The 24,527-nt window shown below is 37.7% G+C and overlaps 1 protein-coding gene across 4 annotated transcripts in view; it reads left to right on the top strand.

The window, feature by feature from the left end:
* The window catches only part of KIF13B (kinesin family member 13B), a 132,248-nt gene that overhangs the window by 54,172 nt on the left and 53,549 nt on the right, over window positions 1-24,527 (top strand). For all 4 annotated transcript variants that reach the window (XM_074895452.1, XM_074895453.1, XM_074895454.1 and 1 more), the window contains 14 exons: window positions 375-435; window positions 2,170-2,262; window positions 2,912-3,092; window positions 3,496-3,583; window positions 4,906-5,040; window positions 7,067-7,179; window positions 7,609-7,720; window positions 12,393-12,605; window positions 15,542-15,652; window positions 18,603-18,737; window positions 20,638-20,768; window positions 21,816-21,902; window positions 22,857-23,047; window positions 23,884-24,094. In XM_074895452.1, coding sequence (XP_074751553.1) covers window positions 375-435; window positions 2,170-2,262; window positions 2,912-3,092; window positions 3,496-3,583; window positions 4,906-5,040; window positions 7,067-7,179; window positions 7,609-7,720; window positions 12,393-12,605; window positions 15,542-15,652; window positions 18,603-18,737; window positions 20,638-20,768; window positions 21,816-21,902; window positions 22,857-23,047; window positions 23,884-24,094 — 1,862 coding nt within the window. The remainder of the gene's footprint in view (window positions 1-374; window positions 436-2,169; window positions 2,263-2,911; window positions 3,093-3,495; window positions 3,584-4,905; window positions 5,041-7,066; window positions 7,180-7,608; window positions 7,721-12,392; window positions 12,606-15,541; window positions 15,653-18,602; window positions 18,738-20,637; window positions 20,769-21,815; window positions 21,903-22,856; window positions 23,048-23,883; window positions 24,095-24,527) is intronic.

Genomic DNA, 24,527 nt, shown 5'->3' with positions numbered 1-24,527 from the left:
CAAAATAGGGAGTCTTCTGAAAAACTAATTGCAAGGATGAGTTTAAAGGACAATAAGGAGAGCTCCTTGACATCCACTCAGTTGCTACACGGAGAGCTTTTGGAGAGCATGAAATAGAATTCACACTATAGAAAAGAAGAAATAAAACCAAGGAACAAATAAAAGCAAGGAAGAGGCTTGCGTATAGGAAGGTGGTGTGTTCATTTAGGCTTCAAAGTCACAGAAAATCAGTAATTCGGTGGGAATGTGTATTATGTTCAGAATGGCCCTGAGGAGCGTGATGCTGGCCAACATCATACAGCACTGTCAAAAACGGGATAACATGTTTCATTTGGCAACAGTTTTTATAAGATGTCCTGGTTATTTTCCTACAGGTGTTTGCCTACGATCACTGCTTTTGGTCTATGGATGAATCTGTCAAAGAAAAATATGCAGGTAATGTTTCCTGTAGCTTTGTGCTTGTTGTCTCCAAGTGTGAATAATCTCATTAAAATACAGTATTTGCTGCAGGCCATATGGGACAAAGTGCCTTCCCCTATATGTCTGCTGGTTGTCAAAAGAAAAAGGAAAACCTTCAGGCATTCCTGTTTCTCTTTAAAGATAATAGCAATAGGCATTGCTACTTGTTTGCAGTGTAGGAAACTGAGAAATCCATCACAATAATGGGTTACTCATATTTACATCTTTATTTAAAATACCGTTCCAAGTCCATAATTTTAAAAACATCAGATCTGTTTCTTTTCAGGATTTGAGGAACATTGCTATATGTAATTTTATGTTTCACAGTGCTGATGGGAGTTTGGCATTACATTTAATATTAATTAATTAATTGAGTATTTACAAAAGCCTAGTTTGATATAGGAGTATGTGAATTCATATGATCTGGTGAGAATGTGTCATGTATTTTAATTAAATACATTACAACAAAAGGTTTTTGTGTATTATTATGACACATTTTGGCAAATAGTTACGGCAAAACATCAAATATATTTAGGCTTACCACTTGTGATCTATTCTCTTAAAACTGGGAATCAGTTAAGCTTGCTTACATTTATTTAAAAAAAAAATCACAAGGAAAGTAAAAGATGCACATGCTTCTGGGTTTTAACTTCTCTAACAAATAATTAATGAATAGTAATTTAGCGAGGAACTGAGAAAACTGACACTTTCAGCCATAGAAATTATATAGGAAGGTAAGTTTGGGGTTTTTTGGTTTCTCAAAGTAATGGAGCCTCCTGTGTCACTTACATTATGGTCTGTTATATATTGGAGTGTTTGGTCCAAAACCATTCCACTGTGCTTAGGTAGGCACAGCTATTAGTAATTGTGATGGGGAATTTTGCATGTGTAAAATTCTGAGTGCGCTTGGATGTAAAGATAGAGACTTCAATCAATGAGAGAAAGGAAAAGCTTTCAGGAACATTAACTTATTTGAGAGGACTTTTCAGTCCATAACTTTCTGCCATGTCTTATTCAGACTTTAGTTCCTCTGCTTGTGCAAGAAATTCTGAAAATAGAGGTTTTGTTTAAACAGATAATACCCAAATATATTAAGCATTTCTTCCTCCGCTTGGAAAAGGAGTCAAAAAGCTGCTCCTACAGATTTGATTCACTTACAAAAGTAGTGATATACCCTGTATTTTGCTAATGCACGTCATGTTCTATATCTCCCACATAGTTGTGATTCCTTCTCTGCAAAAATCTCCGCACAGTATTATTTAAGGTCTTATAGACAGTAAAATTATCTAGTGCTCTGCCAATTGCCTTAGATTAAAATCAACTGACGGCTGTTAAAATGTACAGGTTGAGTATATTTTGAGGTGGTGTCATTCACCAGTGGATTAAATTCTGCAGCTGGTAGTAGATTTTTTTTCCTGATAAAACTTCTGAGTATGAACATTGATAGGACGTTGTTTTAAGCACATACAGGTATATGCGTGATTATCACAGCTTCTGAGTTTTACAGTAGCATAAATCTGGAGCACATCTACTGGCTGGGGGTCTTGCTCTTGCAGAGGGAGCACATACTGGATGCTAAATATGTTCTTTGGGCAACAAGAACAGGAAAACACTTATTTGCTTTTACATAATTATTGAAGAATCCAAATCAAGGGGTGGGCGGAATCTGTTACTTTGTTATAGTGTTGGCTTATGTGTTTTATTTCTTAGGTCAAGATGTTGTTTTCAAGTGCCTTGGAGAGAATATTCTTCAGAATGCCTTTGAAGGCTATAATGCTTGCATCTTTGCCTATGGGCAAACTGGTAAGTCCCTTCTTGATGTAAGCAGAAAATACTGTTGTCGCAAAAGGTGTTAACGTTCTGACTGGAGACTCTCTTTGTGGCTGTTGCGACACTGCTTCAGGAGAAGTGCCTTATAATGTAGATAAGAAATGTTTTTCTCTCTTGTAACATTAGATACGAGGTAAACAGGATGAGAAATAGCATTTTGTCTGTTGCTACTGGCTACCCTTATTTCTCACACCTTAGATTATAATCTTTGGAATGACCATGATTGTCCTTGAGTTCAGTACATCACCAGTATTTTCTGCCTCTGCAGTTAGAATAATCTTTAATCATCATTTTAAATGTAATGCACAAAAATGAGTATGCTTGTGTAATTGATTTTTCTTGTTGTGGCACATATATGGGTGTTAGTGGGTTGTCTTCTATGGTATGAGTCTCTACGTGGAAGAAAAATCTCTGTCAGTTTGAACTAAATTTCTTGGTTTACTTTTCCTTTCAATTAAATAGTCTTTAGCTAAATCGTGTTTTGGTTGCTTTAAAACAGAAAACTGCACAAATGTCTTTCACTGAAATGCCAATTTTCCTTGACCTCTTTCATTTCCTTCCCATGTTTCTCAAAGCAGGATACTTTGTTGCATGCACACTAATTATAGATTGGATCACACAGGATCTGGAAAATCATACACCATGATGGGTACTGTTGACCAGCCTGGATTAATCCCTAGACTTTGCAGTGGACTCTTTGAAAGAGCACAGAAGGAGGAAAATGAAGAGCAGAGTTTCAAAGTGGAAGTATCCTACATGGAGATATACAATGAGAAAGTCAGAGATCTTCTTGACCCAAAAGGGTAAGTAATTTGTGTGTCAGCAGCACTGTAATATGTTGTCATACACTTTTCCTTTCCATAACCAGCTTGCCTTAATGGATCCCATGTAAGGTATTTGCATAGGATGGCTTTTGCTTCTTCTGATCTGTGTCCTTTCATTTTTAAATCAAAATAAAGTAGTAAGACTAAAAGCTTGTAGTAAACTCACCCTAATGCTAGCTTTTATGAAGTGACAAAAATATGTCAGCTTTTTACTTGTAGACATACGTCTTTTTAGTTTGTGTTAAAGTCCTTGTTCTCTGCTTTGTTATGGTATTTGTGAGACCATCACGTTTGAGATCTGTCAGTGAAAAATTGACTTTCTATAAACGTTGTCTGAACTCAGTTGTGTGCTTATAAATAACTTTTTTTTTTCCCAAACCAGAAGCCGTCAGTCATTAAAAGTTAGAGAACACAGTGTTTACGGTCCTTACGTAGATGGCCTATCCAAACTAGCTGTTGCTAGCTACAAGGTAAGGATCGATTTTATGAAAGGCTTGTGTTGACATCCTAAACACTAGGGTACTGTCCCTTAAGCAGGGAAACATTATTAAGCTGCTCCTAATTGCCATGGCATTAACATGGATTTTAGAGCAAGAGGGCTGCAGGGTGGTTGTATTGTCATCACCGGGGAGAACAGTGCCAAGAGCAGAAACTTGTCTTCATCCTGTTCTATTCAATAATTCTGGAAGTAATTCAACTATGTAATGAAACAGCTTTCCTCCCAAACTTAAGAATCCATGATTAATTACAAAACTAGGATTTGGCAGAGACAGGCTTTCAGTACCACATTTTGTCACTTTTTGGCTGTCATGCAATCGCCTAGTAATTTCACTTACCAGCAGCACACAGGCACACTGGAATTATAAACTAATGGTTGTTTAGAAGTCACATACTTGAGAACACTGCATGAAACTCGCTGGATAGTTTATATATGCGTTCACAAAATGCCCTGATTTTTAAGAAGCATTAATGTGCAGTGGGAGAAATGAGTAAATATGGGATGGAGTCTGTCATCTTAAGCAAAATGTGAAAGGGGTGCAGTCCTTCTTACTGCAGTCTCTACAGTTATTCATCTACCTCTCTCTGGTGGTTTCTGTTGACAAGACACATTGCATCCTTTTCCTTTACATCTTCCCCAGCAGCTTTGTGTAATACAGCGTACAGAGTCAAAGTGGTCTGTGGTGTTCTTTTGTTTTGGTTGTGGTTTTTTTGTTGGTTTTTTTTTTTTAGCATCATCCAGCTAGGGATTCATAAATAAAAGTTAAGCCCAAGACTCTAAAGTTTTAACTATTTTATATTTTTTGTAAAACCCTGAAGCAGGGGAGCTGCATATTTCTCAAATATCACAGTTTAACACATAAGGACTTTATAAGCTGTTATATGTAGGAGGAACATAATGACCTGTTCAGTGTGATAAAACTTTGAGCCTTATGTCAGCATTACAGATTTCAAGAATGCGTGTTTGACTACTGAGGCTAAAATCTTAGTGTTCAAACGTGAGTTGATGTTTCCTCACTTTTTTAATTTGCTTTTGAGTATTGCTATGTGCAGCCAGGTGCATTATTTTTGTTGATTATTTAATATATAGGGAGGTAATGTCTGAATATATATGTCACAACGTTCCAGTCTTTAAAGGGGAGATCACAATTTTTTTTTTCTTACACTTCATTGATAAGCATTAGGAAACAGTGGGAAAATCATTGCTGTATTTTACCAAAATGAGATTGTTTTGGTAGAGAATTGAAAAGAATCTTAATGCAGATATGTTTATGGCTATGAAAATTGTATCTAGGACATCGAGTCCTTGATGTCCGAGGGCAACAAATCTCGAACAGTGGCTGCAACCAACATGAATGAGGAGAGCAGTCGGTCCCATGCAGTCTTCAAGATTATCCTCACCCACACGCTCTATGATGTACAGTCAGGGGTAAGTAAAACAAGTTTCAAGGTCCAAGTGTTAAGCTTGGATGTGTGTCCGTTGCTTTAATGTATTTCACAGACGCTTAGAAGTGTTGGTTAGAAGGTCATTTGCTGGAGTCTCCTGCCCTTGTGCACTGTTAGCACGGGATCAGGTTAGCTGGGGCTTTGTCTGGCTAAGTCCTCGTAACGCTCGGGTGCTTGTGCCCCAATGTAGGGAACTCAATTTTGATAGGTTTGTAAATGGAAACATGTTTTTTTCTGAAATGGAAAGCAAAAACGCAGGCCCCAAGTTGCAGCCGGCCTGCTGGAGGGTGCAGGAAGGATCTCCTAATCCTAGAATCTAAACTAAAGAAACATCTCTTTTGAAGCAATGGGGTGTAGTATGGACTTGGAGCTGAAACTAAAGATGTAAAATGGAGATGAAAAGTAGAAGAAAACCTGAGTATACGTCAGGTAGTCTCCTTCAAGGGGTTATTTCATGCAGGTATATATAAATGATCAATTTTATAAACAGAAACACAAAATTTTTGCATTGTACAACATGAATATTTTTTATGTGTATATATATTAAATATCTAAAAGATGTTTAAATAAGAAAGTGTTTTTCTTTATATTTCCTTATATATAAATATTCCTTGGAGGGGGATGTGAAATACCTTTATGTTAATATTATTTAACCCCTCACAGAAAATGGCGATAAACTAAAATTGAAATAGATCTCCTACACCAGAACTCTTTACACTTTATTGATAGATTCTGTGCTTGGGCAATTCTTTAATGTCTTCAAAGCCTTGAAGAAATTCTGAGTGTCCACAGAGCAAATCTAAGGCATGTATGTGCCTAAATATTGAATACAGTGTAAAGCATAATGAGCATTTGGATTTTCTCCTCCTCATTTCTCAGTCTCCACTGATCATCTTATTCAAACAATTTTTCTTCTTCTGTATTTGGATTTGTTTTCCCTTTGCACTTCAAATCAACAGTCATACTATGCTGAATTCCTTGATTTGCCATAGTTTGTCATTCTGTTTTTGATGTGGCTGTATTGCATCCTTACCCTACATATTTTTTGTGTGGTCATGGTCAGCCTGGATGCAAGGTGGTAGTTGTGCTTGTCGGTCTCTTCTTCATCTTCCAGCGACCACTGTATGAGTTTCTGGAACAGATTTCTCTGTTTTCCCATCTGCTGGTCCTTTCAGTCCTGGAAATGACGTTTTTCAGTATGGCCTGATGATCACACTGTGTTTTGAGAGGCTTAGAGTAACATTTTTGAAAGCATGTTGATTCTAATTATCCTGTTTGTTTAGGCCAACTGTGATACTGAGATTCTAAAGTCAGAGATGCTGCAGAAATGCGTGACGTAAGCAAACTGTTCTCAAAGACAGGGTTAGCTCTTCAACTTCAAATTAACACGTGAAATTCATGGAGTGTTTCAGAGTGTCATTTTGGGTCAAACGCGATAAAAGGATTTATAACAAAACTGGGATTGAAAGGTTCACATAGCTTGGATTGCTTTCTAGGAAGCTGTTAGTATGGGACACTTCTTCAATGGTAATCATTCTCATGAATTATAACATGCTTCTTGTCATGTTCATTCTCACTTTCTGAAAAACAGAGTGGAAACCTGATATAAAGTCTGAAATTTTTAGGAGACTGATTCCAAAATGATAGAACAAAGACAGAGCTTGTAGACCATCTGTTTGTCTTTGTGACTCCTTGGCCTGTACCTCCTTCTGCATATGTTTTTGCTTTAAAATTTAACTAATATACCCCATGTTTCTTTTCTCTGGAGATTTCTGAGATGTCTTGAAGATACGTGTATCTTATTTCACTTCAGATCCTCCTGTTGTTTCTGGAGCAGCAACTAGTGAGTTATCACAGAATATTGTTCAAGTACTATGACTTTTGAAAGCTGTTGGAACAACTGTAGAGAGTCAACACCAAGAAATGAAGCTTGATTCTTGTTTGAAAATATGTCAAACTATGTAACTTAGAGTGAACTAACAGTAGCTGTTCTCTGGTTCCTTTTACAGACATCAGGTGAGAAGGTGGGCAAGCTGAGTCTGGTGGACTTAGCAGGTAGTGAAAGGGCAACTAAGACTGGTGCTGCAGGAGACAGGTTGAAAGAAGGAAGCAACATTAACAAGTAAGACTGATGATTTCTTTTCCTTTTTCCATCAGTACAATCATGACTGCTAACTACAGCATAGTTGTAAAATAGGATAAAGTCAATATAAGCTCTTGTAGCCAGTTCTCTTCTTCCCTTCTCTCTACTTCTCTGACATACGAAACTCTTAGATGTTTGAATGAGATCTCTGCCTACTTAAAATGATTGGCATTTTTCATTCTGTATGTGTTCCTGCAACTACCACAAAATTACATTATGAAGACATGATTATTAAGGCTGAAAACATATGCTGAAAACAAGGAGTAGGGCTTCTGTGAGGGAAAAATGATCAAAACTGTACTAGGAACTTATTCCTCAGAACTCATTTCTGGAGAGAAAATGATTGTCTAAATATGCATTTGACTTATGAATATTTACACTTGTTAATGGCTTGTGTTCTCTGTGCAGATCCCTCACGACTCTTGGGCTGGTTATTTCTGCCCTGGCAGATCAGGCTGCTGGCAAGAATAAAAACAAGTTTGTTCCTTATCGTGATTCTGTGCTCACTTGGTTACTTAAAGTAAGTACTCTGATCTTGGTTTTTTAAAGAGAAACAAAATGGAGGAATAGGGGATAAGAGTCCCATTCAATTAAATAAAATGCTGTTCTTTTGCCTCATTTTCTGATTTTGATATTAACCTTAATTGACTTTGGAAAATTACCTGATTGTAAGCCATTAGTATCTCTACAGACTAAATATGCTCCCTGTCTTCTGCTGACCTGTAATGGCCTAAAGGATAAGGAGCTTAAAAAAAAAAAAAAAAAGGGCATTATCTTTCATGGGTCAGTTTACACCTTCACACACTTCCTTGGGGCTCATTTAATTTGGGCTATTGCCACATGCGGCTGAATTGTACATACTGGCAGGTTAGCTTTGAAGATTTCGATTAAGATCGTTGCCTTTTCATAATTGTCTAATATATTTGATAATATACTCTACTTTTGTCAGCAGAGTATAATTGCAGAGCATTATCCCAGTTATAGTCTGAGGAATAGGTCAGAAGACTTTGTAGATCATAGTCATGTGAAATGAGCAGTTCAGTCATTTTCTGTACTGCATAGGTCAGAAATGTGGTATTATTTTTTTTGGAAAAAGAGAGCATATCATGATGGCACTTGGATGAAGATCTGCAAGGTCTAAATCAAAAAGTAAATTGTTAAATAAGAATTTTGTGTATGTTGAATTAAAAGGCAGGCTTTTGTTTTTGTTGTTCTTTCCACTTCCTAGATACAGTGGCCATAAGGTGTGGTAGCCTGAAGACTAGAAGTCTTGGAAGTGCAAGTTTGATTTTAAGTATAGTCGTCATCTAGATTTCTCCCCTTTTCTGAATGAGTGGCAAGCACAAATGTAGCTGCTTCTATCTGTAAAAAGCTTGCCTGCTAGTAAAGGTGGCTTGTCTTTCTTTTTCTTATCTTGCCTGGTACAGTTTGAGTGGTCTTAGTTGACTTGGATTTTGAAGGATTATTAAATTAGGTGTCATTTGTTAGATAACTTCAGTTTCGTTTCTGTAACCTGTCATTCTGTTAAAATTTTTCTTACATTGGATTGCCAGGATGTTTCAAAACCATGTCTCAGAAATACTAACTTCCCAAGTTTCCTTTTTCTTCTTTTCTCGTGTTCTCTGTTTTATTGTTATCAAGGAGCAACTAAGATATTTCTTAGTAGAATGATATAATCTGGGAAGAAACTGATTTTTTGCACGATCAGACATTTTTTATGCTCTTACTTCTGTAGGGACTCTGGCTAGATTTTGTTGTCTTGAATACTCTGCCTCCCCACCCATTCGTAGCAATGTTTTTAGATGTTGTTTGAAGTTGATGTCTCTATGATTAAACTGCACGTGTGGAAAGAAGAAGAAAATGTTACTTGCAGGTTATACAGAGGTGTGGAGATTAAATCTCCTTACAGAAAACATTTTTTTGAAAACAAAGTTGACTTCAGTGCTTACATAAAATCTCTACTCATGTAACCCCTTGACACCACAAGCCTCCGTTTTTCTCAGTGCTGTCTTGTAATGAACCTTTTAGTGTGACTACTGTGAAAGGATTTATCTCTTCTCCCCAGTGTAAACATCACAGATACTGGACGTCAGATAGCACAGTTGTGAAGGCTACATAAAAATCAGAATGCCACAACAGAAATAGTGTCTGTGCTTTTCTGCTTAAAATAAATCCTCGTTTCGCAGTGTTCCTTGCCCTAAGACTTAGCATTTAAATATCTTTTTGTCTCTATCTATTTACACTGAGTTTTTACTCTTAATTAAACAAGTGCTTGTTGGCTCTCTGCAAAGATGGGAACAAAACCAACATGCAGCTTGCTTCAGTTTGCTCCTGTGGCATGTGTGCTTGGGTTCTTGATGTGGCTCTAATAGTCTGAGCAAGCAGAGTGGAAACTTTTCCTAACGAATTTCTGGTGGTGCTGTTAGAATTAGTTATGCTGTTTCATTTCTAAACAAATCCAGCAAGCAGACTGAAATTCCTGTTTAGCACCTGTCTGATGCATTGTAGCTACAATGACGATGGCCATACACAGCACTTGCTTTAGCTCATAAATAGAAGCACACTTTTGTTCTGCCTTCTTTCAGGCAAACCTTTTTTGTGTCTTTAACATCCAGCCATGTTAAGTACAAACAAAAGGTTTGGAGCTTTTGGATTTTTTTTTTTTACAAACAGGCTTGTTGAAGAGAAGCTTTATTTTGAGAGGGGGAAAATTTAAACTTTTTTTTAAAATTAAAGATCAAAGGAGGGATTTATTACAGAGACCTCTTTGTAGAAGTTATGAGATGGTAGGCTATCTTTCCTTCAAGCTTTCAACTTTTACTCCTCTTTGGTGTCATAATTAAATGTTCTAACCCTAGGAATATCTGTCATAAAGGGTCTCTCCACAAATCTGAGAAAACAGTAGTGTTCAGTAGACCTCAAGCTCTTAACACTTTCTGTTTAATTTTGTTGAGGATCTTTAGACAGAAGTACCAGGTGAAAAATACTGTTGCAAGAGGAGGCTTGGAGAGTGGCATCAGGTTATATGTGTAAGAAGCAAAACAGCTTGTCAGTGCTTTAACTTCTTGGTTTTATTAAATTGCATTGGCACAAACATTTCATTTTCCCATTTTAATCAGCCCCGCATGTTTTACTGATGGCTGGTGTTAAAAATATTGTTTCTGATCTCTACATTTTCAGTTGTTTTCACAGTAATCTTGGTGCTAGAGAACACTGAGCTAGTTTAGTCTTAGAAATAACTAAACTTACAAATTTCCCCTCAGTGTCTCTCTCCATCACATGCAAGCCCGGCCTTTCCAGGGTAATTTGCAAGCCCCGTCTTCGCTAATGAGAGGCTGGCTAACTATTTGTCTACCTTTCTTGCTTAACATTAAGGAAACCAGTGAAATCAGCACAGCAGTTTTATGTATAAAACTTTATAGGACAGTCTGGCATTGGGCTTGAATAGCTACAGTACAAGAGGAACTTTACTCAACTTATAATGGGTGTTTTGTGAATTACGGTGTATCACTGTAACAGCGTTCTCAGCTGCCTGTACAGCAGAGTTGCAATTCAAATAAAGAATTAATCCTATTTTGGAGCTAATTAGTGCAGTGAAGGAGGTTTCCAAAGTGCAAACTGTTAAAGTTGGATTTGGAAGCTGAGTACCTGGCCAGATCCCTGATAAACATCTTTTTATGCAGAACAGGGATTGCAGTTGCAGTGGTGTTCCTAATTTTTGAAAACCCTTGATGGATTGAAGAAGAGTCCTGGCTTCTGTAGAGCCAGAAGTCCTATCGAATGAGTCATGTGGTCTTGTTAGTCTTTCATAAGTTTTCAATAGATGCCTTGGAAAAACATTTCTGTGTTATAGAGTGGATCCTCCCAAGCCATGTATTTATTGAAGTAAACGTTGGCTGCTCCTTGGATGAGAAAAAACCCCACACTGCAATCAGTCAGAAGGCTGTTCTTTTCAACTGACTTCTCTATACCTGCAATTTCTAGCTATGCTACTGTGCTGAACACTATACAAATGAAATTCTATTCTCTACCCAAAGAGCTATCAGCCCTTCTGCATGACCAGAGACTGCGGAGTGCTACCAATGCAGCAGCGAAGCAACGTCAGGCTGTGTGGTCAGTGCTTGTCTGACCACTGGAGCAGCCAGACTGCTGTCAAACTATTTTAGGCATCATGCAGCAAAAAAAGAGAGTCTTAAGGAAATACTTAAAGGGGCGTTTTAATGATTGCTAGGGAAAGCTGCGTGTGTGCTTTGTAATTGAAATGGTTAGACAAGCAGCTAATGTAGTCAGATTGTTCTAATGGCAATGCCTGACCTAGATTTCATGGGTTATTGAAGATGAAAGTTAATAGCATGGTTTGTCTCAGAAAGGGATATTGGGTAAAAAACCCAACCAAACAGTACAAAAGGTGTGCTGCAAGATTTGAACCAGAATATTTTATCTTTTAGACCGGCCAAAATTGTAAACCACAATTTTGTGATGCATAAAAAGATTGAACGTTTCCTTCCTTCTTTCCCCCACTCCCCTGACACACTGCCTTGCAGGAATGTGGTTTCACGCCCTTCTCTGTCAACCAAATTGCAAAAGGGTAATTTCTTACATAACTCAATTCAGGTTTGTGAGCTCTCAAAGTGGGGGTATGGAAAGGGCCCCATTCAGAAATGAATGAAATAAACTATGTTGTTTGCAGAGATCTTTAAGTAATTTAAATACTTATTGAAGACATCTTGCTTCCAGTCTTTACAAGAAGATATTCTGAATTCATCATATCTTTCCTGAGCTCCTTCAGTAGTATCTGAGAAATTTAATGCTGAATTGCTTGTATTTCTGGTTTATAAACATAAGCAGAAAACATGGAAGTAAACCTTGGAAGCCCTTACTAAGCACCATAAAGCCCAAAGAGGAACTGTTTTCATTCCTGTTTAAACTAAAACTGATCCTGAAAGTCAAGAGTGATGTTTCCTCAATGTGCTTTAAAAAAAAAAAAAAAAAATCGAAAAATAACAACTTTCCTTGGTTTACACAGCTTAAAATACTAATTTTGAACTGAGGAACGGTGACAAAATAGTTTCTGTCATTAGTTGCCCAAATCTACTTCGAACTCTAGGTTATCACTTGATGCCTAAATTCATTGACTGGGTAAAACGAAAGAGACTTTCTGGTTTAATTTTATAATCTCTGCCACTTTCCAGGATAGCCTTGGTGGTAACAGCAAGACTGCCATGGTAGCAACAGTAAGCCCAGCAGCTGACAACTATGATGAGACCCTTTCCACACTGAGGTACGCAGACCGGGCCAAGAACATCGTTAACCATGCTGTGGTGAACGAAGACCCCAACGCTCGCATTATTCGGGAGCTCCGTGAGGAAGTGGAGAAGCTGCGAGAACAGCTCACAAAAGCAGAGGTACACATTTTCATCTTCATTATTCCTGTAAACCCCTTTGTCAAGACTTTCTTACCTGGCTCTCGAAAATGAATGCTGCGAGGAATTACTACGTGGTAGCTGAGAAATCTCCCTTTCTATCATTTCTTTCTAATTTTCTGTGCATCAGTCTTGAAACACAGGTGATAACATGAGATACCAGGTTCTGTTTGAACACCTTGTGTTCAGTTTATTGCAAGGTACAGGTCAAAACATGGAGGCAGGAATAGTCTTAAGACTGTGCAGTTTATAGGCAGAGATTTGCTGGCATATTTTCAGAATTCTAAGCATTCAGTCTGGCTACATGCTGTGAGATGTGAATTCCATTAAATAATGCTTGCTTACAAGCTTTAACCGTTCTCAGCTGAATCTCTTACAGGTGCTAGACAATATTATGAATATCTGCATAGCTACCTCAATAAAACTGTGTAAGAAGAGTGGTCTAAATATTAGATAAGGCCAAGAACTAGCGTAATTCTGAGTTTTGCTCTCAAATGTGTCAGAGCAATGGTGATATAATCCGTTTTGCAGTTCAGAAAAATTATGATTACAGTGTTTTCCTCATGAGGTATGTAAGGAATGCTGGCTGTGATGTTAGAAATGACTAGTAAATTTTGGACTGTTCTCATTTGAGCTGCCTAATATGCTAAGCATGTAGTCAGTGTATATTGGTTTCTTTAAGGTATCTCAAGTTAAATATCTAAAACTTCCTATAAAACTTCCTATAAAACTTCCTATAAAATATAAAATATAAAATATAAAATATGAACCGCAGACTTAACAGAAGGATGCAAGTATTCCTTACTTGTTTCATTTGTGAGCATTAATGCCAAAATAATGGCAGCTTTTCAAAGTAACGAAGTAGTGTTTCCTAAATATGAAGTAATAAATATTTCCTTTCCCAAAGTATTAATATCCCACCCTAGTTGTCATCTCAATGTCATTGACGAAGAGCATGGAAAAACGGTGTAGTTTGCTATTAAGAGGCTGCACAATAAAGGTCAAAAACCACATTCATTGTCTCGTACTCCTTTCAGTTTATTACAGTTGTAGCCCATCTAATTGTTCTTACAGAAATGTGTATAAATAACGGGGGGGGGGGTTAAGTGAACAAAAACACTGACCCGTTGTAACAGTCAGGTTACGTTTTCAAAGCTCATTTCCAAATACAGAGGTTACCAAGTTGTGGTTTTGGTTTTTGGGTTTTTTTTTTCCTTTTGGTGTCATTATCCTTTTCTCTCCTAAACAGCTGAGGCAAACAGAACTTGACAGTTCACTTTTTTTTTTTTTACCCCAGAGGAGTAAAGCATCTTTCCCCTTTTTTAATCCACACATTTTGATCTTTTTTTGTCAAAACTAATATCACATGTTTTAATTTGTCTGTGCCAAGACCACCAGCTTGTCCTTCCTAAACTGGGAATTGAAACTAACTGCTTTCAGCAGTGCAGCCTACCTGCTGGTCTGGTGTGAATCTGGGCCCATATATCTATTGTTTATATAAACACTGTAAGGAGTGAGGACAACTACCAAGCTCGTTTGATATCTGAAGCATGTGAGTTTGGCCCAGGTCCAAATAAATGGACAAACAAGACTTAGACCTGGGGAGTAGCTGGGTTTCATCCTCCTGTCCTGCTCCATCATCTCCAGTACCTCTGCACATACCACGTTTTATTGGTCATAATCAATCTTTGTTCTGGAGATTACCTTGGCTTCACTTTCCTTCCTGGGTGGAATTCACGTTCCCTTTTACTCTGTATTGAGGTATTTCAGACATTCAACCAGAGAAAGACTACACAGGACACATGAGCTGACAGTTTCTAGACTGTCGTGTCTTGAGGCAAAAGAAGCTCCTGTCTTAAAACAGGATTTTCTACTCCTGGCATTTGCTCCTTTTCTTGAACGAACTGCACTGTAATGAGGCCACTCTGATTTTGAGTCCTGTGGGGAATTTTGGTTTTGTGGTAAGGGAATATCTGATGGAGAACGATGCTTGCATTGTTTAATCAGCATTGCATAAGTACCTACCAGCCAAAACCATTTTCATCTTGTTAGCAGTAATGAAATAACGACATAAGGAAGTCCATAGGCTTCCCGTTCAAGGTAGTAGGGGAGGAATATGCCAGTACCAAGACTGGAGGAAGTAAATATATGTAATATAAAAATGTTGATGTCCTGTCAGTTCTCGGAGTGTCGGATGGGCTCCAGTGGGGATATCTTCTTATTCTCAAGTTAGTCCTTGGATGGAACATGGGTCTTTGACTATTTCACAAAACAAAATTAGAGCTGTGATAGATCAGCAACAAAATTGAATTCCAGTGTCCAGAAGCACATTGTAAGACTTCTGATACCTTCTCTGTAAAATGCATATGTAGAGGTAGATAACCAGAATGCCATGGATGCCTTGATATTTGCTGTAGAAAGAAAAAAATAGCACCCATCAGCCGTATCAAAATGAACAATAAAAATGTTTTGTTGGCATGGTAGTTCGAGTGACTGAGATGTTAAGTGCCATTTTGAGGAAACAACAGCTGAGACGATGGTGGCTAGCCAGACCAGCAGCATCTTCTGAAACAAAACTGTTTTAGATGTTGTTTGGGACACTTGTATTGGCATAGAAATGAGGTTAGTTTGCCTTTGAATATCTTTGTGCAAATCTGCCAGTATCATATAATTGGTTTGCAGTGAAGTATATAAATTCCACTTTAGCATCTGTACTTGAAGCTAATTAACTTTTTGATGGATTCTGCATTTATATGCAATTTGTATTTTTTAAAAAAAGACCCCTTTACTTACTGATAAGTATGCCTTGGAAAATGAGTAAAGTTATGTTTCCTTTTTTCCCCCCATCTGTGTGACAGTGATGTGAAAAAAACAAAGCACAACAACCTTTCCTGGTTTATTTTCTTTTATTTTTGCAGGCTATGAAATCACCAGAATTAAAAGAACGATTGGAGGAATCAGAAAAGTTGATTCAGGAAATGACTGTGACCTGGGAAGAAAAATTAAGAAAAACTGAAGAGATAGCACAGGTTGGCTGCTTTCTTCCCTCCCCCATTTTTTATGAAAAATAGGTTTGTTTCCTTTGTCTGTCAGTTCATAGAGATTGTCTGACTCTCTCCCCACATTTATGGGTAAGTAGGTCAAGCTTACTGCCCCTTTGAAAGGCTTCACTTAATTCCTGTGATAGCTGAGTGCCTCCCAGATTACTATTCCAATGACAGTAATAAATTGTCACTGTATGCAAATGGAGAAGTTACTTTAAAAAAAATAATAATCCATGGATGAGAGGATTACAGGGGTTTTATATTCTTCAGACAGTAAAATTGTTGTTTGTGATGAAGGATGGAGCATTGAGAGCCTTACATGCAAGGTTATGTGCAGAGTGCCTCAATACCCACGGCAAAGGGCATTTAAAATATTAAAAAATAGAACTGTTCAGGATCCCTGTGTGTGTTAATACCTCTTACACTGATATTTAGGGCATCAGAACATAATTGAATATGATGATTATGTTAAAATTGTGCAGGTCCCCACGATTATTGCATGACACTTCCAATTCTTACCACACAAATGCTGATGTGTATATTTGCAGTAGGGAGCTTTTGAGCAGGACGACTACTGAAAAGTGATAAATAGTGTGTAAAAAAAAAAAAAAAAAAAAAAAAAAGGAAAAAATGGAGCCTCTTATGCAAAAGCATCTTGTAGATGACGCAGTCAGAATAGACTGTTGACTTCAAAGATCCATTGTCAGAAATGCAGCTTGTGACTACGAGGGCTTCCTGGCTTTCAAGGCAGACTTAGACCATGAGTTCTCCTCTCTGTGTATAAGGGTGAATAATAATAGTAATAATAATAAAAAATCTGCTCTCATCCTACACAATAGTTACTAGGCATAGAAACCCTGAGTTTGCAAGGAGGCTGAAAAACTGGAGTTGTGGGCTCAGTGGCACAGACTAAGTCTGCCCTGATGTTTGCATAGAGCTGCTTTAGCTCTTTTCCTCTTTGTCTCAAATCCTCAGTGTGTTACGATGTTTCAGAGCTGGGAGTTTCATGAGCTTTGCAGTTGTAGGGAAGTGATTTTTTTTTTTTTTTTTTTTTTTTTTTTTTTTTTTTTCCAGGAGGGATAAGGAATAGTGTTTGTGCAGTATAAGGCTCTTTCAGGACCACTTGGAAGCCAGTGGAAGGAACCTCCTGTCACCTTCCATAGGCTTATGGAGGCCCAAGCTTAAAGGCATTTATATCATGGCTTGTCAAGTGATTTTTTTTTTTTTTTTTTTTTAATTTTTAATTTTTTTTTTTGGCCAGCCTCCATTACATCTGCCTGTCAAATTGTAGCAGGATAGGATGTAGAGATAATTGTAAATCTTTGAGGAAAATAGGATTCCTTATAAAAAATGAAGGCAGTCGAAGAGGCAGTTTGTAGAAGTGGAGTGGCAGTAAGGGTTCAAAGCCTTAAAGACTGTTTGAATATGCAATTTTTCACATTTTCAGTGAGTATGTGACATACTTTTAATGTATTTTGAATGTTTAAGTTAATTAACATTAGGTCTTGAGCAAAAGTTAACAGAAACTAGCCCATGTTCTTGAGATCCTATGAGTCTAAATCCCGTGAGATTTAGACTGTGGGCCAAATTGTCCTTTGGGCAACATGTTCTTTATCTCTGTAGATAATAAGGAATTATGTGAACTTCAGAGCCTGGCACTGGTGATCGGAAGAGAAATCTTTGACATCACACTGCAGTTTTTCCTCTGTCCTTTGTGTTTTGTTTCTATTTCTCTCTCTCCTACACACAACTTTTCCTTACAAGGACATTATGTTGGTTTTATAAGTGTGTGGGGAGACAGGGTAAAGAAAAGGAAGAGCGAGTTGTACTTGCTATTCTTTGCAATTTTAATCTAGATTAGACCTGGTACAACTTCAATGCTGAACAGAATTATACCAAATAGTATAACATACTAAGTTTTTTAATACAAAGGAGACTGGTAGGTAGAGGTCAGAACCTTAATAAGCATCCCAGCATTACCCCTACATAATTTTTGCTAGTTTTTATTTTAAAGTCTCAGCATCACAGGGAAAGCACTGTAGGTCTCTTGTATTTTTTTATTTACTTGTTTTACCCTCCCCTATTTCTTCTTCCCTCTAGTAATTCTGTGAGGGGTCTCCCATGTTTATTTTTAAAATTTTATTTGCTGTTGTGGACAGTGAGTCTCATCTCAGCTTCTGTATGATCCTGAGAACAATTCTCAACATTTCTCTCTCTTTTTTTTTCTTTTTTTTTTTTTTCTGGTAGAAGAATCCCTTTCTGTTCTTAAGTCAGAAATGTTTAATGTTCCTCTTTGACTGCTCTAGTCTTCACCCAAACACTTCCCTTTGAAAGATGTACATTTTTGCACAGTAATGCTTTGTTGTTGAATTCTATGAAGTCTATTGACAAGAACAAAACACCATCCAAAATGCTACTATTCTTGTTCAGCAGGAAGTGTTATTTGGATTACTTAAATAGTAGGTTGCCAGTTTTTTGTCATTTTGATTGCTCTGGAATAAAAGATAGACACGGAGCTTGACTTGGCAGGGATTTAACTTAACTTGTTGCTTTTTAGCTAAAAAGAGAAAATAAAGGGCTCTAGAGATGTCTTTGTGGTAGCCTTTTTGCTGTTCCAGTGAGGTCATGGAGAAGCTCCTACAGTACTGTAGTGTGCTGCTCTCAGCTGTTTTCTTTTTTTACTAAGAAGATGCAACTGTGTGAGACCATAACATGTAGATCTCTGAGACCAGAGGTGGAAGGACAAGAAAAATTACAGATATCCTGATCAAAGCTTGATATAACTAAGACTTTTGTGTCTAATCTACTGCAGAAGAAAGTTACCTTTTTCAGAAGTAGCAGTGCATCATTTTGTTTTGTGGCTTTGGCAGATAGGAAATCATTTCCCAAGGGCTGTGCATCAATCATCTTAATTTTGATGGCTACTCTCTTGCAGGAGCGTCAGAAACAGCTGGAAAGCCTTGGCATATCTCTTCAGTCTTCTGGAATAAAAGTTGGGGATAATAAGTGCTTCCTGGTTAATTTGAATGCAGATCCAGCTCTCAATGAACTTCTGGTATACTATTTAAAGGTAAAAATAAATATTGATATACATGTATAACTTTGTTTTTTTTAAATAGAATTGGGCATTTACTGCCATTGGCAGAAGTGTAATCAGATGATTTTGTAAAAACTGCATATCTAAGGCATTCTCCAGTATTCACTGCTTCATTAAAAATAACATGAGTGCAACCTTTTTATTTCAAATGTAATTCTTCATAGCAGAGGAAGGTTTGGGGATTTTACGGTTTTTTACTTTGATTTTTGAAAGAAATCTAGAGGCTTTATCCCAATTTTCACAAGGTTTTTACCCAGAAATTTTTTAATCTTTTATGTGTGTAGTCCAAATTCTGCCCTCTGTCTTCAGGTTACAAAATGCAGTTTTATTCCTCTTCATGCAACTTGCCGGGAGAGAAAATCAAGTTCTGTTCTGCCTTGGCACTTCTGCTGATGTGCAGTCCCTGTTGCTGAGGTTAAACATAAAACACGTGACGTGACTTTTGGACTCTGCACTGAAACATTTGGGCAGTTTATTCTAGTTTAACAAACTGTAGACATGGTCTGGAGTCAGGAGGAGAAACGAGGTGCAACCGTTTTTAAATCACATGTTAGAGTACAAGTTCTAAAAATTTAGCAGTGAAAGACAATTGGCAGTTTGAGCTTCGCATTAAATCATTGTCTTCTCTTTGAAGTGGTCTGTAGTAACTCTCAAAACAACCACAAAATTAGCAATTGGGCTGAAAGATGGTTTTGGTTTAGTTGGTCTTAGGAAGTACATGATCCTCTTGTATGTCAGTCATCGTTGCTCTGTGACATCTCAGTGAAAACAAGGGAAAGAGCTTTCTCAATGTTGTATCTGCTAAAAAACATTAAAAAGGACAAGAGAGCTGAGCTGAGGTTTTGGGAGAAAAATTGAATTCTTTCCCAGACGCCTTGCACGTAGGTGTCCAGAGTGTGACTCAAGCTGCTAAATCAGCCTTGACGCTGACAGCTATTGAAGCAGAGCCGACTTCTATGGTGTTCATTGTGAACACACAACAAGAGCACGCTGGAGCCAAAGCCTGCTCAGAAACCAGGGCTTGCCCCATCACTACCAGCAGAAAAGTCTCAGCTGATACTGTGCTACTTTCCTTTCCTAGAGAAAATCCCTTTGCACGGGGTAAGTTTTGTTTGTTTGTAAGTCTTTATAATTTTTTTTGAACAACGTGAATTTGTTGGTGGAGAATTTTGGTGTAGAAATCCGTGTTCTTTGAAATTCTTTCATTAAAATGACTTACACTTGTTTTGCCTGAAATCCTGAGATTAAACTCTTGCTTCTCAGAGTAAATATCTTGCCCACATTCTTTTTAATGGTGAACTGCATGTGTACTAGATATTAAAAGTACTGAAGAACAACTTGATCTGAGTTATTTAAACTATTGTATTTATTTCTCAAAAATTGCTTAGAGATGCCTAAAAAAGAAGTGGATGAATTGAGGCATGTGTGGAGTCATCCTTTGTCTGCCAAATCCCTCACGCCTCAAGTACTTAGGAATTTCCTAACCTGTTGGATGATCTCAGTGGAACCTGTGTAATAGCCATGGATCTAACCACTGTGAACCTGTCTTAATTCCTCTTTGAACTCCTTTATACTTTTGACTTCTACAACATCCCGAGGCACTGAATTCCACAACTAAATTATAGAAACCTCTTCATCTTCGGATTTAACCGTTGCCTATAAACTTTCCTGTGTGCTCCCTACTTGTTACTGTAAGACAAAGGAAGGATTTACTTGCAACATTTCATTTTCCTTTTTGCCTCTAAGGGAAGTATTGAACAGCTTTCAGATTTGGGAACTAGAAGACAAGATATGTCCAGAAGAAGAATGGTTGAGTTAGAACTAGTGAATTTTTGTAATCCATTTGTTAACGTCTGAATTAATTTTTCCCCAGGAGCACACATTAATAGGCTCAGACAACTCTCAAGATATCCAGCTATGTGGAATGGGAATTCTTCCTGAACACTGCATTATAGACATCACCCCAGAAGGACAGGTTATGTTAACACCTCAAAAAAATACTAGGTAAAGTAAGAAAATGCAGTTCCAGTTGTATAATAACTGTAGTTTTAGCTGGTGTTTTATGATTAGTGGTGCAAAAAGATAGTTAAAAGAATAATTTTCCTTATGTATTCTGAAATAAGAAAATTCTACTCTTGTACCCTGCTTTTATGTTTTGTATTAATTGTCACCTACTCCTCTGTCAACTCCTATCTTTTGTTCTAATGAGATTTCTCTCAGTGATGGTGTTTGTAGTCTTAAGTTTTCAAAGAAAAGATGAGTAAATTGCATACGCTTTCAGCATGAGGATACTGATTTGCAGCTGTGTAGATGTAACTATCGAAATCTGAATTCATTTTCTAAGAAACCTGTTGATATGCAAAGAGCTGCTGAAGCATTTGTTGCTTTATTTGATTAAGTAGCAGTACTTGAAAAGCAGATGGTATGGTCAAATCGATTACAAAATGACATGCATTGTCAGCATCTCCAATAATTTATTGTTAGATACACAAAACTCAACAATTTCACATTTACTCCCATTTCTAGTTGATCTGATTTGAGCAAGAGATTGAACTGGATGACATCCCGAGATTCCCTTCAAGTCTGAGTTACCCTGTCGTCCTGTTTTCAGACTTAGAATCTGACTCTGAAATAAAAGTAGTTTCTGATTATACTTAAGTAGTTTATTGTCTTTATACAGCAAAGTTCTCTGATGTCTTACTCAAGTGTTTCTATTTTGTGTCTGTATTTCAAAGTAGTGCAAAAAGGGTTTATTTCCAGTGACGACATCTTTTTTTAGGCCCCTCATTTTTAAGATCTAATTATACTCCCCAGACATAGCTGTCATATCTGTCTAAAAGTACTGAACTCCATAAGCTTAAGTGATCAAAAGAAGCTGAGTTTGAGAAGTTACAGGGTAGATCAGTGAAGTTTCTGGGGATATTTTGCCTGTTTGCAATCCATAAACCTGTTCTCCTACCTTAACTAGTTACAATACACAGTATTATTAGAAAAAAAAAAAAAAGAAGCCTTACATGGATGCATTTGCTTCAGATTTTTGCCTTTTCACAGGACGTTCGTAAATGGTTCTGCTGTGGTGTGTCCTATCCAGCTACATCACGGAGACAGAATACTGTGGGGAAACAACCACTTCTTCAGGTACGAATGTTATTAAAGAAATTATTTTATCTTAAGGTACAAGGAAAATGTCAGTGGGGCGTTCAAGCTGCAGGAGGTGGTGATTTCTTTTTCATTGGGGTTATAAAGGCAATGCTGGTGACTTCTTGGATGCTAAATGTTACACCACTGTGTGTGATTTTAATTTCAGAGCATTAGGTTGACTTCTTTTATTTTCAAGGCACTATAACCTTGCTGATGAGGACCTTGCTGTAGTTATCAGTACTGTTATCTCACTGAAGAGATTTAATTTTTGAGCTGGTAACTTTAATGTGGTTTGGTACCACATACTAAGTACTTTCTCTCCCACAGTGAAAATATATACCCAAGCTTTGACTTGAATAGGTTGCCTTTTGGATTTTGCAAATAAGGGGTTAGATTTTGACCTATGTTATACAGTGATCTGGGTCTTACAAAGTCACTGTGTTCCCTGTTCCCTGGAATTCCAGCTCCAGCTGTACTTACAACCTTCCTGTATCACACAGGATCACTGGTAGAAGTTTTCTCCAGAAGACTCTGGTCTTGAAACCCTCTGTGGCTGGTCTGAAATACTTTAAAGATCAGTGGACTTAAATGACAATCTAAAACTTAATTGCTTTCTTTTATGCTTGAAAGAACAATCGGCATTAAAAGTGGGATAATTTAATTATTGCCTCTAAATTATTTTGATATGGGATGACTGAAAAAATTCATGGTTATCTAAACTATATGATTAATAATATCGGGTACTCCCTATTATTACAGTGTAGAATGGATTACTTAGTTTGCCTTGAATTCCCCTGTTTACCTTGAGGAAAACTACACTCACAGGAGATCAACAAATGTTGAAAGGGAATAATCTACTGATTTGGATAATTTCAATAATCTTTGAAAGCAACCCTGTGTTTCAGAGTTGAGCATTTAATAGTTCATTAAAAATTTTCCTCTTATTTAAAGGCTGAATTTGCCAAAGAAGAAAAAGAAGGCAGATCATGAGGATGAAGAGCGAGACAACTCTATGAAGTGCAGTAATAGTGTTGAGCAGCTGGACACAGATGGAGACAATTCCAGTGAAGTGTCTAGTGAGATTAACTTCAGCTATGAATATGCCCAGATGGAAGTCACTATGAAGGCACTTGGTAGTAATGGTAAGAGGCAACAGAAATGATTGGAAATATGTACAGAATACAAGGTTAACATCTTCAGGGACTCTTAACCACAAACTTTTTCCCTTATAACTTCCTATTGGAGAATTTTTCTTGTGAATGAGTCATCGTAGCCACTTTTGCACTTGAGGGGGAAAAAAACCCATTGCAGACTGTTTTGTTTGGCAGTTCTTGTTGAGGGCAAATCCAAAACCAGAATGTTGGTGGCACTACAGCTTCAAATCAAAGTGTTTTCACTTTGTTGTTTATTTTGCTTGTGTTATGTCTCAGTCAGACATCGACTGTAGTGATTTCTGTCTCGGAAACCATGTTCTTTAGTTTTTGTGGTCTTACATAGCTGTCCCAGAATGACGTTATTTTGGGAAACAGGAGGAATGTTTTTTTCATCTTGGTCTTTCCCTTTTCTCAGTTCTCTTAAATCATCCATTCAGTCTGCTCTGTAGATGTTTAATTTGCTCCACAGTTCAGCACCATTTTTTAATATGCATTACAGTGAAAATATAATTTTTCCCTCCTTTTAGATGATAACAGTGTTTACTGTCTAGGACGTTCTTCACCATGGATTTCAGTGGCTGCTGCAGGCTCTAACATGAATAACTGCAAATATAGGATGGGGAGGGAACTACCAAATGATAGTAAATTGTGCCTTCCCCAAGGTCATACAGCATATCTGTAGCAGAACATGGTAAAGATCTCACCTTTCCAAGTCCCCCATCTCTGCCCCATACTCATTACATGACTGTTTCCATTTAATTTTATGGTTACCAGGTATTTGACCCCCAGAAGTACTAGCTTCTTTATTTTCAACATCTGATTAGATCCAATGCAGTCAATCTTGCAAAGCCTGGAGCAGCAGCACGAAGAGGAGAAGAGATCTGCCCTCGAACGCCAGAGACTGATGTATGAACATGAACTGGAGCAGTTACGACGGCGACTGTCGCCAGAGAAGCAGCATTTCCGCAGCATGGACAGGTTCTCCTTTCATTCTCCCAGTGCTCAGCAGCGCTTACGGCAGTGGGCAGAGGAGAGGTGGGTCATCAAAGCTGACCATGAGTGTTCGTTTAAAGTTCTTCAAGTGCTAGTGAATTTTGCGAGTTTTTAATTTTTAACAAGAGGGAACGGCTTTAAACTGCAACGGGGAGGGTCAGACTGGACATGAGGAGAAAAATTTCTCCCAGCAAGAGTGGTCCGAGAGTGGAACAGGCTGCCCAGGGAGGGGGGAGTCCCCATCCCTGGGGGGGTTTCAGGGCCGTTGGGATGAGCTGTGGGGGATGTGGGGTAGGGGAGAACTTTGTAGAGTCGGGCTGAGGGTTGGACTCGATGATCCCGAGGGGCTTTTCCAACCTGAATGATTCTGGGATTCTGTAATTGCATTGCACACCTTTGCCAAATTTCTGAGAGGGCTCCTGTTGGGGAGGACAGCAAAAATATTAGTATAACAACAATCATTCCTATAATGTTA

This window comes from Athene noctua, chromosome 1, assembly GCF_965140245.1.
Source record: "Athene noctua chromosome 1, bAthNoc1.hap1.1, whole genome shotgun sequence".
Lineage (NCBI taxonomy): Eukaryota > Metazoa > Chordata > Aves > Strigiformes > Strigidae > Athene > Athene noctua.
The sequence above is the reverse complement of the archived record's forward strand: the minus strand, read 5'-3'. Positions and strand labels throughout refer to the sequence as shown.